The sequence below is a fragment of the Procambarus clarkii genome, chromosome 21 (assembly GCF_040958095.1).
Source record: "Procambarus clarkii isolate CNS0578487 chromosome 21, FALCON_Pclarkii_2.0, whole genome shotgun sequence".
In the NCBI taxonomy this organism is placed as follows: domain Eukaryota; kingdom Metazoa; phylum Arthropoda; class Malacostraca; order Decapoda; family Cambaridae; genus Procambarus; species Procambarus clarkii.
Genome location: NC_091170.1, coordinates 43,614,065 through 43,629,416, shown reverse-complemented (window position 1 = coordinate 43,629,416; position 15,352 = coordinate 43,614,065). Strand labels below are relative to the sequence as shown.

Genomic DNA, 15,352 nt, shown 5'->3' with positions numbered 1-15,352 from the left:
TTTTAATTATTTCTGGGAATGAGTTTTGAGTTAAAGCAGCAAATGTTGACTGCTTCAGCTGTTGCCCTCCGACCTTACCGCCTCAAAAGTTACAGGTCAAACACTCACATATTTACACAGGTATTGACGGGCAGAATTCTTCTCACTTACGTTCCTCTGAAACTGACGGAAAGTTTGGCGTTGTTTACACACAGTAAATTACATTTACATAATCAAAAACACCACTGGTTGTTAACCCCCCCTCGTTATCGCCACTATTACCACCCCCTCGTTATCGCCATCGTTACCACCCCTTCGTTATCGCCATCGTTACCACCCCTTCGTTATCGCCATCATTACCACCCCCTCGTTATCGCCATCGTTACCACCCCTTCGTTATCGCCATCGTTACCATCCCCTCGTTATCGCCATCGTTACCACCCCCTCGTTATCGCCATCGTTACCACCCCCTCGTTATCGCCACCATTACCACCCCCCCTCGTTATCGCCACCATTACCACCCCCTCGTTATCGCCACCATTACCACCTCCCTCGTTATCGCCACCACCCCACCCCCTCGTTATCGCCACCATTACCACCCCTCGTTATCGCCACCATTACCACCCCCCTCGTTATCGCCACCACCCCACCCCCTCGTTATCGCCACCATTACCACCCCCTCGTTATCGCCACCATTACCACCCCCCTCGTTATCGCCACCACCCCACCCCCTCGTTATCGCCACCATTACCACCCCTCGTTATCGCCACCATTACCACCCCCCTCGTTATCGCCACCACCCCACCCCCTCGTTATCGCCACCATTACCACCCCTCGTTATCGCCACCATTACCACCCCTCGTTATCGCCACCATTACCACCCCCCTCGTTATCGCCACCACCCCACCCCCTCGTTATCGCCACCATTACCACCCCTCGTTATCGCCACCATTACCACCCCCCTCGTTATCGCCACCACCCCACCCCCTCGTTATCGCCACCATTACCACCCCTCGTTATCGCCACCATTACCACCCCCCTCGTTATCGCCACCACCCCACCCCCTCGTTATCGCCACCATTACCACCCCTCGTTATCGCCACCATTACCACCCCCCTCGTTATCGCCACCACCTCACCCCCTCGTTATCGCCACCATTACCACCCCTCGTTATCGCCACCATTACCACCCCTCGTTATCGCCACCATTACCACCCCTCGTTATCGCCACCATTACCACCCCCCTCGTTATCGCCACCACCCCACCCCCTCGTTATCGCCACCATTACCACCCCTCGTTATCGCCACCATTACCACCCCTCGTTATCGCCACCATTACCACCCCCCTCGTTATCGCCACCACCCCACCCCCTCGTTATCGCCACCATTACCACACCTCGTTATCGCCACCATTACCACCCCTCGTTATCGCCACCATTACCACCCCCCTCGTTATCGCCACCACCCCACCCCCTCGTTATCGCCACCATTACCACCCCTCGTTATCGCCACCATTACCACCCCCCTCGTTATCGCCACCACCTCACCCCCTCGTTATCGCCACCATTACCACCCCTCGTTATCGCCACCATTACCACCCCTCGTTATCGCCACCATTACCACCCCTCGTTATCGCCACCATTACCACCCCCCTCGTTATCGCCACCACCCCACCCCCTCGTTATCGCCACCATTACCACCCCTCGTTATCGCCACCATTACCACCCCTCGTTATCGCCACCATTACCACCCCCCTCGTTATCGCCACCACCCCACCCCCTCGTTATCGCCACCATTACCACACCTCGTTATCGCCACCATTACCACCCCTCGTTATCGCCACCATTACCACCCCCCTCGTTATCGCCACCACCCCACCCCCTCGTTATCGCCACCACCCCCACCCCCTCGTTATCGCCACCATTACCACCCCCCCCCCCCTCGTTATTGCTCTTACGAATCAATAATTCTTAATTCTGACATTTCTCATGATAAGCATTAATACAACTTATTTCATTCTTCAGTTATTTGGAGGTTGACAAGTGTTATCCTATTGTTGTCTTGAGTATATTGTTGGCTCAGCTGTATCATTATGTCGCGTACCAGTCTGGTGTTATTTTTGTTATGTGAGGTTATCATGAGAGAGGAGACATTGACGTCACGTGTGGGAAGGGGGGGGGGGGTGTCCATGGATACCAGCACTGATGTAAATAAATAAATGTTTATTCAGGTAAGGTACATACATACAAGAGATTTTACAAAAATTGATAGATTTATAGATAGAGCTGGGACATACAATGCCTAAAGCCACTATTACGCAAAGCGTTTCGGGCAGTGCACATTGTACCAACTTAGCGCTGATAATTAAACCCCTGTAAGTATTCTTTATTATCGTAGGTACATTTTTTAAATTACACCTTATTAGTGATAAATGTATATATTCTTTTGTTAATAATTATGTTGATAAGTATTACTCTCAGCTAGCAGAGTATCTGAGAGTATTCTTGTGTGTCTTATATTGGTAATGTGTAGACGGTATGTGAGGTAGGCGTCTAGCAAGCTTGTAGTGTGGGTACAGCCGCCTGGAGTGGTGTTCTTGAGGATATCTTGAGATGATTTCGGGGCTTAGTGTCCCCGCGGCCCGGTCCTCGACCAGGCCTCCACCCCCAGGAAGCAGCCCATGACAGCTGACTAACTCCCAGGTACCTATTTACTGCTAGGTAACAGGGGCATCAGGGTAAAAGAAACTCTGCCCATTGTTTCCCGCCGGCGCCCGGGATCGAACCCGGCACCACAGGATCACGCGTCCAGTGTTCTGTCCGCTCAGCCACCGGCTCCTTGGACCGGACCTGTAATTGTGAAATAAGTCTTTGGAGACTCTTTTTGTTTAATTAACTTAACTAATTATCTGGTTAGACCATTAGTTGCATACCCATCTATTCACTGTATAGTTTAATCAAGTGATCTGTGCTTATACGTGCTATTTCACCTCAGGGAGCCGGTCGGCCGAGCGGACAGCACGTTGGACTTGTGATCCTGTGGTCCCGGGTTCGATCCCGGGCGCCGGCGAGAAACAATGGGCAGAGTTTCTTTCACCCTATGCCCCTGTTACCTGGCAGTAAAATAGGTACCTGGGAGTTAGTCAGCTGTCACGGGCTGCTTCCTGGGGGTGGAGGCCTGGTCGAGGACCGGGCCGCGGGAACACTAAACCCCGAAATCATCTCAAGATAACCTCAAGATCTCAAGATAACCTCAAGATTGTTGTTTTTTAGTATTTCTGGTGAGTCTTGGATACCTGTAATGGTTTTATATTTCTGTGTTTGTCGCCCCTTCATGAAGTATATTGCTTGACTTGTTAAGCTGTTACTCTCATTACACCCTACACCAGTGATACTGGTAAGGCCGCATTTATTGCTTAATGTACGACTGCAAGGCACAGGAACCATACCTAGATGCATAGGGGTTATCTGGAGATGATTTCGGGGGCTTATAGCGTCCCCGCGGCCCGGTCCTCGACCAGGCCTCCTCGGTTGCTGGACTGGTCAACCAGACTGTTGGACGCGGCTGCTCGCAGCCTGACGTATGAGTCACAGCCTGGTTGATCAGGTATCCTTTCGAGGTGCTTATCCAGTTCTCTCTTGAACACTGTGAGGGGTCTGCCAGTTATGTCCCTTATGTGTAGTGGAAGCGTGTTGAACAGTCTCGGGCCTCTGATGTTGATAGAGTTCTCTCTCAGAGTACCTGTTGCACCTCTGCTTTTCAACGGGGGTATTCTGCACATCCTGCCATGTCTTCTGGTCTCATGTGATGTTATTTCTGTGTGCAGGTCTGGGACCAGCCCCTCTAATATTTTCCACGTGTAAATTATTATGTATCTCTCCCGCCTGCGCCCAAGAGAATAAAGATTTAGGCTCTTCAGTCGGTCCCAATAGTTTAGATGTTTTACTGAGTGGATTCTAACAGTAAAGGATCTCTGCACGGTTTTGTACGTGGTTTCTGTTTTTATATTTTAATTTTTAACGTAGCGCATGAGCTGGAACTTATCTTCGTTAAACACCATATTATTTTCTGTAACCCATAGAATGACCTGATTTACATCTGATTGGAGGTTTGCCGTGTCCTCTATGTTGCCAACTCTCATAAAAATCCTAGTGTTATCTGCAAAGAATGATACAGTGCTATAGTTTGTGTCCTTGTCTATGTCCGATATGAGGATGAGAAAAAGTACTGGAACAAGCACAGTACCCTGGGGGACTGAGCTCTTCACGGTTGATGGTCCGGATTTTATTTTGTTGACTATTACACATTGGGTGCTGTTAGTAAGGAAATTGTAGATCCATCTGCCTGTTTTTCCGGTAATTCCTTTAGCACGCATTTTGTGTACAATAACACCATGGTCACATTTATCAAAAGCTTTTGCGAAATCTGTGTAAATTACATCAGCATTTTGTTCGTCTTCCATAGCATCTAATGCCATATCATAGTGGTCCAGCAACTGCGACAGGCAAGAGTACCCTGTTCTGAACCCATGTTGTCCGGAGTTGTGGTAATGCTGTGATTCCATGTATTTTGTGATCTTACTTCTTAGCACTCTCTCAAATATTTTTATGATGTGTGATGTTAGTGCTATCGGTCTGTAATTTTTTGTCTCTGCCTTATTTCCTCCTTTATGGAACGTTCCATAAACACGTTTTGGAGACGGAGCTTAAATAATGGGGTCATAGCAGGAAGGGCCGGCAAGCACACACAAGGGCAGGCAGGCAGGGAAGGGCCGGCAAGCGGGCAGGCAGGCAGGGAGGGCCGGCAAGCGGGCAGGCAGGCAGGGAGGGCCGGCAAGCGGACAGGACAGGCAGGGAGGACCGGCAAGCGGGCAGGCAGGGAGGGCCGGCAAGCGGGCAGGGCAAGCGGCAGGCAGGGAGGGCCGGCAAGCGGGACAGGCAGGCAGGGAGGGCAGGCAAGCGGGCGGGCAGGCAAGCGGGCAGGCAGGCAGGGAGGGCCGGCAAGCGGGCAGGCAGGCAGGGAGGGCCGGCAAGCGGGCAGGCAGGCAGGGAGGGCCGGCAAGCGGGCAGGCAGGCAGGGAGGGCCGGCAAGCGGGCAGGCAGGCAGGGAGGGCCGGCAAGCGGGCAGGCAGGCAGGGAGGGCCGGCAAGCGGGCAGGCAGGCAGGGAGGGCCGGCAAGCGGGCAGGCAGGCAGGGAGGGCCGGCAAGCGGGCAGGCAGGCAGGGAGGGCCGGCAAGCAGGCAGGCAGGGAGGGCCGGCAAGCGGGCAGGCAGGCAGGGAGGGCCGGCAAGCGGGCAGGCAGGGAGGGCCGGCAAGCGGGCAGGCAAGCGGGCAGGCAGGGAGGGCCGGCAAGCGGGCAGGCAGGCAGGGAGGGCAGGCAAGCGGGCAGGCAAGCGGGCAGGCAGGGAGGGCCGGCAAGCGGGCAGGCAAGCGGGCAGGCAGGCAGGGAGGGCCGGCAAGCGGGCAGGCAAGCGGGCAGGCAGGGAGGGCCGGCAAGCGGGCAGGCAGGCAGGGAGGGCCGGCAAGCGGGCAGGCAGGCAGGGAGGGCCGGCAAGCGGGCGGGCAGGCAGGCAGGGAGGGCCGGCAAGCGGGCAGGCAGGCAGGGAGGGCCGGCAAGCGGGCAGGCAGGCAGGGAGGGCCGGCAAGCGGGCAGGCAGGCAGGGAGGGCCGGCAAGCGGGCAGGCAGGCAGGGAGGGCCGGCAAGCGGGCAGGCAGGCAGGGAGGGGCCGGCAAGCGGGCAGGCAGGCAGGGAGGGCCGGCAAGCGGGCAGGCAGGCAGGGAGGGCCGGCAAGCGGGCAGGCAAGCGGGCAGGCAGGGAGGGAGGGCCGGCAAGCGGGCAGGCAGGCAGGGAGGGCCGGCAAGCGGGCAGGCAGGCAGGGAGGGCCGGCAAGCGGGCAGGCAGGCAGGGAGGGCCGGCAAGCGGGCAGGCAGGCAGGGAGGGCCGGCAAGCGGGCAGGCAGGCAGGGAGGGCCGGCAAGCGGGCAGGCAGGCAGGGAGGGCCGGCAAGCGGGCATGCAGGCAGGGAGGGCCGGCAAGCGGGCAGGCAAGCGGGCAGGCAGGGAGGGCCGGCAAGCGGGCAGGCAGGCAGGGAGGGCCGGCAAGCGGGCAGGCAGGCAGGGAGGGCCGGCAAGCGGGCAGGCAGGCAGGGAGGGCCGGCAAGCGGGCAGGCAGGCAGGCAGGGAGGGCCGGCAAGCGGGCAGGCAGGCAGGGAGGGAGGGCCGGCAAGCGGGCAGGCAGGCAGGGAGGGCCGGCAAGCGGGCAGGCAGGCAGGGAGGGCCGGCAAGCGGGCAGGGAGGGCCGGCAAGCGGGCAGGCAGGCAGGGAGGGCCGGCAAGCGGGCAGGCAAGCGGGCAGGCAGGGAGGGCCGGCAAGCGGGCAGGCAAGCGGGCAGGCAGGCAGGGAGGGCCGGCAAGCACACACAAGCAGGCAGGCAGGGCCGGCAAGCACACACAAGCGGGCAGGCAGGGAGGGAGGGCCGGCAAGCACACACAAGCAGGGAGGGCCGGCAAGCACACACAAGCGGGCAGGCAGGGAGGGATGGCCGGCAAGCGGGCAGGCAGGGAGGGAGGGCCGGCAAGCACACACAAGCGGGCAGGCAGGCAGGGAGGGCCGGCAAGCACACACAAGCAGGGAGGGCCGGCAAGCACACACAAGCGGGCAGGCAGGCAGGGAGGGCCGGCAAGCACACACAAGCAGGGAGGGCCGGCAAGCACACACAAGCGGGCAGGCAGGCAGGGCCGGCAAGCACACACAAGCGGGCAGGCAGGCAGGGCCGGCAAGCACACACCAGCCGGCAGGCAGGGAGGGCCGGCAAGCGGGCAGGCAGGCAGGGAGGGCTGGCAAGCACACACGCCGACGAAGACCAGCTCAGAGTCAACACAACTCATCAGCCATGAAGGGACAGTGCACAAATCCAATGCGTCAATATCCATTAGGACTCATCAACTCATATGCACTTAATTCTTTTTCTTTTCTGCCATCGTTGTTTAGCGTAGTATACCGTGAAGCTGCGTGTGTACTCACCTAGTTGTACTCAACCTAGTTGTGCATGCAGGGGTTGAGCTTCGGCTCTTTAGTCCCGCCTCTCAACCGTCAATCAACACGTGTACAGGTCGTAGTCCTAAGGTAGTCGATTCCCAAACATCACAACACCCGCCTGCCCGACAGGAGGCTTTGTCGATATTCATCCCGTGAAAATGACATAATTTACATTTAGAGTAAATATTATTTCCTCACAAGTCACCAAAGGGCACCGGGGAGCCACGTGGTCTTGGGAAGTGGCCACGTTGTCTTGGGAGGTGGCCACGTGGTCTTGGGAGGTGGCCACGCGGTCTTGGGAGGTGGCCACGCGGTCTTGGGAGGTGGCCACGTGGTCTTGGGAGGTGGCCACGCGGTCTTGGGAGGTGGCCACGCGGTCTTGGGAGGTGGCCACGCGGTCTTGAGAGGTGGCCACGCGGTCTTGGGAGGTGGCCACGCTGGTCTTGGGAGGTGGCCACGTGGTCTTGGGAGGTGGCCACGCGGTCTTGGGAGGTGGCCACGCGGTCTTGGGAGGTGGCCACGCGGTCTTGGGAGGTGGCCACGTGGTCTTGGGAGGTGGCCACGCGGTCTTGGGAGGTGGCCACGCGGTCTTGGGAGGTGGCCATTTTGCTCTGGGAGGTGGCCACGCGGTCTTGGGAGGTGGCCACGCGGTCTTGGGAGGTGGCCACGCGGTCTTGGGAGGTGGCCATTTTGCTCTGGGAGGTGGCCACGCGGTCTTGGGAGGTGGCCACGCGGTCTTGGGAGGTGGCCACGCGGTCTTGGGAGGTGGCCACGCGGTCTTGGGAGGTGGCCACGCGGTCTTGGGAGGTGGCCACGCGGTCTTGGGAGGTGGCCATTTTGCTCTGGGAGGTGGCCACGCGGTCTTGGGAGGTGGCCACGCGGTCTTGGGAGGTGGCCACGCGGTCTTGGGCGGGGGCCACGTGGTCTTGGGCGGGGGCCACGTGGTCTTGGGCGGGGGCCACGTGGTCTTGGGCGGGGGCCACGTGGTCTTGGGCGGGGGCCACGTGGTCTTGGGCGGGAGCCACGTGGTCTTGGGCGGGGGCCACGTGGTCTTGGGCGGGGGCCACGTGGTCTTGGGCGGGGCCACGGGTCTTGGGGGGCCACGTGGTCTTGGGCGGGGGCCACGTGGTCTTGGGCGGGGGCCACTTGGTCTTGGGCGGGGGCCACATGGTCGCTACAATTCTCCCTCTGGCGTAGTAAACGGGTTACACTCTCTCACATGGACTCAAACGCCACTCATTCATATACAGCTGATAGAGCAAGTACTCCATATTGTTCCAGCAACCAAGCGAGAGCTTCCAGCGAGCACGAGAGCTTCCAGCGAGCATGAGAGCTTCCAGCGAGCACGAGAGCTTCCAGCGAGCATGAGAGCGAGAGGGGCTGGTATATAGGAGAAGAGGGACTGGGAAAAAGAGGGAGAGGGGGGCCTGGGATAAAGAGGGAGAGGGAGATGTGGGGCTTGGATATTGGGGAAGAGAGGGTAGGATATAGAGGGAGAGGGAGCTGGGGTATGGGATAAGGGATGCTGGGAGAGAGATGCAACGACCTGTCTCACAAAGACTGTTTCTTTCGACTGTTCCATGAGGTTGACTCAACGACCCTTTCAGCAATTTTCTTGACCTCAGACAAGGGCGAGGTTTACTGCACTCGTCGCGATTAAAAACCCGTTATCGTTGAGCTCCCCTGTTGATCAACACTCACCTCCGCCTTCTGCTCAGCTCTCACAACTCTTCCATTATGACGCGAAGACTCAACGTGACCATGAACACCGAAGAGTGAAGTTACAACAACGGTACTCCGGTAACGCTTTTCAAGGCTACGCTGCAAGGATCACACCCCGGTAAAATATTTGCATGCATACTAGTGCCGTCTTGAGTACTGCTCCGTACTTACTTCCCCCTTCAGAGCAGGAGAGATTGCTAATAAAGCACCTAATTTATTGGGATCTTCTCAAAGCTTTCCAAATTTACTCACTAGAAAGGAGACGAGAGAGATATCAAATAATATACAAGTGGAAAATACAAGGGGCCAGGTCCCAAATCTACACAGTAAAATAACAACGTACTGGAGTGAACGATATAGAAGAAAATACAGAATAGAACCAGTGAAGAGCAGAGGTGCCATAGGCACAATCAGAGAACACTGTATAAACATCAGAGGTCCGCGGTTGTTCAACATCCTCCCAGCGAGCATAAGAAATATTGCCGGAACAACCGTTGACATCTTCAAGAGTAAACAAGATAGTTTTCTTCAATAAGTTCCGGACCAACCGGACTGTGGTGGGTATGTGGGCCTGCGGGCCGCTCCAAGCAACAGCCTGTTGGACCAAACTCTCACAAGTCGAGCCTGGCCTCGGGCCGGGCTTGGGGAGTAGAAGGACTCCCAGAACCCCATCAACCAGGAGCAGGTATGCTACTGGTGCGACCCTAGGACTGTACTGGTGAGTGTGCTGACTTACGCCGTCCGGCTGCCTTCCACTGTGCATGCTGTCAGACCAGGCGGCTATCCCCCCCATCCCCCCAGTACGACTGTGACCATCACTATCCCCATCCTTCCCTTGGTCGTGGCTCCTTTCACTGTACTCCGGGCACAAGGTACTTGGGTTCGCAGATACAGTCATGAGGCGAGGCTTGAACATGAAGATAAACTCTGGAGCATCCCTTCACTCTGCCCCGGCACCGGTCAGGAGCCATCAACACTCGGGTTGGGGCCGGGAACGTCATGGTTTCGTTCCTGGGTGTTTGTAAACAGTACCAGAGGACGGCACCTTCCCTTCTGTTGGTTCCTAGGACCAGTCTTTCCGTGGCTCGGTCTCTGACCAGGTCTCCAGTCAGCCATTGTTGAACGCGGCTGCTTGCAGACTGACGGACGAATCACAGTCTGGTTCATCAGGTATCCTTTGGACGTATTTCTCAAGTTCTATCTGAGCACTGTGAGAGATCGGCCAGTTAGCTCCTTACGTGTAGAGTGAGTTGGGCCCTTGATACTGATAGAGTTCTCCCTCTCAACAGATTGTATCTCTGCCTTTCAAAGCAACCCATTTCTCGCACTTTCGTATAGTCAATATTGACTTATTAAATACGTGTATATGTGACATACTTAACATACTAGTTTACCTTGAAAAGCTTCATAGAAAACACCGACCTTACCTAACCTTCTTAGTATGTCAAGATAAGCATCTTATTGCTTCGTAATTACAATTATTACTTAACTTATTATAGGTATAGGTTAAGTAATAATTGTAATTACGAAGCAATAAGATGCTTACCTTAACATACTAAGGTTAGGTAAGGTCGGTGTTTTCTATGAAGCTTTTCAAGGTATACTAGTATGTTTAGTATGTCACATATGCACGTATTTAATATGTCAATATTGACTGTAAGAAAGTGCGAGAACGGGTTGTTCAAAGGGACTATTCTGCACCTCCTGTCATGTCTCCTGGTCTCATGTGGAGTTATTTTTTAGTGTAAATTTGGAACCAGTCCCTATAATAATTTCTAAGTGTAAATTATTATGTATCTCTCCCGCCTGCGCTCTAGAGAATACAGTAGGCCCCTTGGGTCGTTCCCAGTAATTTAGATGGTTTATTGAGTGAATTCTAGCAGTGAAGGATCTCTGCACGCCTGTCATTTTTCTTGCCGCTATGGCGGCTACTTTACTGTCACCTTTAAAGGAAAATATAAGTTCTGGCTCCTGCGCTGTGGTAAAAGCTAGGCAATAAAAACGTGAACAACATAAAACTCAGTCCAACCACACTTTTGAAAATTAGCAACGTAAAAGCCCTGGGCGTATTGAGAGTAGAAGACCTTACGTATAATGAACAAAGGAGCTGTCACAGCTGCAAGAAAAATGACAGGATGAATAACAAGAATCATTCAAATAGATGCCAGACCAATGAGGGGACATTCTTTATGTCACAAGCGTAAAGTATTACTACAAATTAAATGCTTCTTTTATAGCTGGAAAAGTTGTTAGGTAACCTGGAGAACTTGCAGAACTGGAGAACTTGTACCTGGAGAACTTGTACCTGGAGAACTTGTGGAACTGGAGAACTTGTACCTGGAGAACTTGAACTTTTACTGTTCGAACCACTTCAGTAAATCATCGAAATAACAGCGACGGCATAACATCTCTCAAGCTGTAATCCCTGGAGCGCAGGTGAGAAATATATATCGTGATTTACGCCTGGAAAATATTAGAGGGACTGGTTCCAAACCTCACGTGGCATGTAAAATAATCCTATTGAAAGTCTAGGGTGCAATAAGAACCTTAGCCTGAGAGACATGTGTAAACATTAAGTGCCTGAGGCTTCTCAACGCCCTCTCTCTAAATACTGGGGCATATGTAGCCCACTTTCAGTTTTCAAAGGAAAATAATTCAAAATGACACCTGATCAACAGAGTAGAAATTCGTACATTAGACTTTGTGCTGCGGAGTGGAATACCCCTGGCTGACCAGACCATGAGCCAGGCCCACCTGGCTGACCAGACCATGAGCCAGGCCACCTGGCTGACCAGACCATGAGCCAGGCCACCTGGCTGACCAGACCATGAGCCAGGCCCACCTGGCTGACCAGACCATGAGCCAGGCCCACCTGGCTGACCAGACCATGAGCCAGGCCACCTGGCTGACCAGACCATGAGCCAGGCCACCTGGCTGACCAGACCATGAGCCAGGCCACCTGGCTGACCAGACCATGAGCCAGGCCACCTGGCTGACCAGACCATGAGCCAGGCCACCTGGTCTGAGCCTGGTCACAGCTTCCCGCGCCAGGTGATTCCCGGAACCATCTGGTGGCAAGGTGCGACGCTCGCTCTTAGCGCTTCTCTCACTCTGATCCCGTAACTCACTAGCATACCTCCCCTCACTCTGCCCATCACCTAACTCACTAGTTTCACTCTGATCCTCCCCTTTCCCTTCCAGACTGCCATAGCACCCCTCACTCTGCCACTTATATATCATTAGGTCCCCTCACTAACTGCTATAGTACCCCTCGACACCTCCCCTCAGGCCATAGTTCCCCTCGCCCTCAGCAATAACGTCGCATCGCTTCCTCCCTGGATGACATTAACACTCAATTCCCCGTCGTCTTGAGGGACCTCACGGCCCTTCCCCTCTCACACCTTTCACCATTCGCTTTCCTCTCCAAGCCTCTTCCTCTCTCCGCTCGCCTCCCCAAGCTTCTCACCCCGCGCATCTCAAAGCCTCTCTTCAGTGGCCACTGCAAGTGTCTTTTCCCTCGCCTCGACAAGCCTCTGTCTCCGCTCCCATTTCCAAGCTCCTTCCTGCTCGCCTCCACAGGCCTCTCAACACCACAACACCACAGACGGGGGCCTCGTAGCCTGGTACGGGGGCCTCGTAGCCTGGTACGGGGGCCTCGTAGCCTGGTGGATAGCGCGCAGGACTCGTAATTCTGTGGCGCGGGTTCGATTCCAGCACGAGGCAGAAACAAATGGGCAAAGTTTCTTTCACCCTAAGTGCCCCTGTTACCTAGCAGTAAATAGATACCTGGGAGTTAGTCAGCTGTCACGGGCTGCTTCCTGGGGTGTGTGAGTGTGTGTGTGTGGGGGGGAAAAAAAAAAGTAGTTAGTAAACAGTTGATTGACAGTTGAGAGGCGGGCCGAAAGAGCGAAGCTCAACCCCCGCAAAAACACAACTAGTAAACACCTTTCCCACCATCACAACAGCGGAGGTCGAACGTATACAACCGGAGTGTTGCATCAACAAAAGTTCACGTTTCATACCATTCATTTTGTAGCGTGGAACAGAAAAAGTGCAAGAACCAGAAGTAAACTTTCCTTGGTATAGAGCAGTATTATTCACCGTGAACTCCTCGTTGCTGGACTGGTCAACCAGGTTGTTGGACATGGCTGCTCGCAGCCTAACGTAATAATCACAGCCTGGTTGATCAGGTATTCTTTGAAAGTGCTTATCCAGTTCTCTCTTGAACACTGTGAGGGGTCGGCCAGTTATGCCCATTATGTGTAGTGGAAGCGTGTTGAACAGTCTCGGGACTCTGATGTTGACAGAGTTCTCTCTCAGAGTACCTGTTGCACCTCTGCTTTTCAACGGGGGTATTCTGCACATCCTGCCATGTCTTTTGGTCTCATGTGATGTTATTTCTGTGTGCAGGTTTGGGACCAGCCCCTCTAATATTTTCCACGTGTGAATTATTATGTATCTCTCTCGCCTAAAGGGAATGAAATGATCATGACTAGTACACAGAGATTGAACAACTGGGCAAGCACGACACAGGCCGAGCTATTGGGTATTTATCTAGCCACTGAATACCTTAAGCTCAATGGTGGTGGAGTTATTTTCTGTTACTCTAAAAGTGCTCTGCAGTCCTTAAATAACCCATCACAATGTATGTCGGAAGTAGCTTGTAATATTAAATGGAATGTAATTTTTGCCAATGATAATAATTCTTGTATAAAATTTGTGTGGATCCCATCCCATGTTGGAGTTGAAAAACATGACTTTGTAGATCAATTGGCCAATTAGGCTTGCAGGAAAGAAAACATTGATTATGACTTTGGACTATCTAATGCAGTTATTAGAAACATACAAATTAAAGAAATTAATTCAGATTTAGAAGAACTAAGAAATGCCCAGAGACCTGAAAGCTGCAGTATTAAAAGTTATGACAAGTTCTGTAATAATAGGTATTTGTATGGTCAGCACAGTAACCGGACCAGGCAATGTGATGTAGTAATTGCGCGAATTCGCCTTGGCTATAGACACATCTGGCAGGTTAGTGAGGCTGAGCCGCTACCAGAATATTCAGATTGTAAACTCTGTGATAAACCTTTAATGCATTCACTAGAACACTATATTGATGAATGTGAAACCGTAAAGGACTTTAGACCTCCTGGCCTCTTGTACCACCAACTGTGTAACTATTTTATTGACTCAGGTGTTCTGGACGACATCCTAACAATTTACCCAAAATTTGCTTGTCCATTTTAAAGAATGAAGAACAATTTCTACTTATATTCTAAGCTGCATCACTTATGAACCCATCCCTGCCCTTGTGTGGCAGTGCACAATAGAAAGTTGTTTTCACATATCCACACATTAAAACATTGATTGTAACCGTGATATATATGTGCTTCAGCCTACAGTTTAGACCTATTGTCTTATGCATGACCCTCTGTCCTGCGTGACAGTGAATACTAGCATTAACCTCAATTTAATAAGACTATCAAAATCCTCAGATTAGGCAAAATTGTAATTAATTTTGTCAATAAAGATGTTAATAATAAAATAATCTCTCTCGCCTGCTCTTTAGAGAATACAGATTTAGAACTTTTAATCGGTCCCAATAATTAAGATGACTTATCGAGTGGATTCCAGCAGTAAAGGATCTTTGCACATACCTTGTGACTACGTTGTGGAGATTCCGGGGATCAACGTCCCCGCGGTCCTGTCTCCGACCGGGCCTCCTGGTTGGTGGTCTGGTCAACCAGGCTGTTGGAGGCAGCTGCTCGCAGCCTGACGTACGGCAGGACGAATCTATTAGGCCAGACGAGTCTAGATGGCCAGACGAGCCTAGGTGGCCAGACGACCCTATTTAGCCAGACGACCCTAGGTGGCCAGATGATCCTAAGTGGCTAGACGACCCTAGGTGGCCAGACGACCCTAGGTGGCCAGACGAGCCTAGGTGGCCAGATGACCCTAGGTGGCCAGACGACCCTAGGTGGCCAGACGACCCTAGGTGGCCAGACGACCCTAGGTGGCCAGACGACCCTAGGTGGCCAGACGACCCTAGGTGGCCAGACGACCCTAGGTGGCCAGACGACCCTAGGTGGCCAGATGACCCTAGGTGGTCAGACGACCCTAGGTGGCCAGACGAGGCTAGGTGGCCAGACGAGGCTAGGTGGCCAGACGAGGCTAGGTGGCCAGACGACCCTAGGTGGCCAGACGAGGCTAGGTGGCCAGACGAGGCTAGGTGGCCAGACGACCCTAGGTGGCCAGACGACCCTAGGTGGCCAGACGAGGCTAGGTGGCCAGACGACCCTAGGTGGCCAGACGACCCTAGGTGGCCAGATGACCCTAGGTGGCCAGACGAGGCTAGGTGGCCAGACGACCCTAGGTGGCCAGACGACCCTAGGTGGTCAGACGAGCCTAGGTGGTCAGATGATCCTAGGTGGCCAGACGACCCTAGGTGGCCAGACGACCATAGGTGGTCAGACGACCCAAGGTGGCCAGACGACCCTAGGTTGCCAGACGACCCTAGGTGGCCAGACGACCCTAGGTTGCCAGACGAGGCTAGGTGGCCAGATGACCCTAGGTGGCCAGACGACCCTAGGTGGTCAGACGACCCTAGGTGGCTAGA

General features: G+C 54.1%; 1 protein-coding gene across 1 annotated transcript; it reads left to right on the top strand.

Moving 5' to 3' along the window:
• Window positions 1-14,685: 14,685 nt before the first annotated feature.
• On the top strand, window positions 14,686-15,351 carry LOC123760685 (glycine and tyrosine-rich protein-like). The gene has a single exon (XM_045746469.2). It carries the CDS (start codon window positions 14,686-14,688, stop codon window positions 15,349-15,351), a length of 666 nt encoding a protein of 221 aa, XP_045602425.2.
• Window position 15,352: the final 1 nt, after the last annotated feature.

Coding starts and splice junctions, on each gene's coding strand:
- LOC123760685 (XM_045746469.2), top strand. CDS start 14,686: ATGACCCTAGGTGGCCAGACGACCCTAGGTGGCCAGACGACCCTAGGT.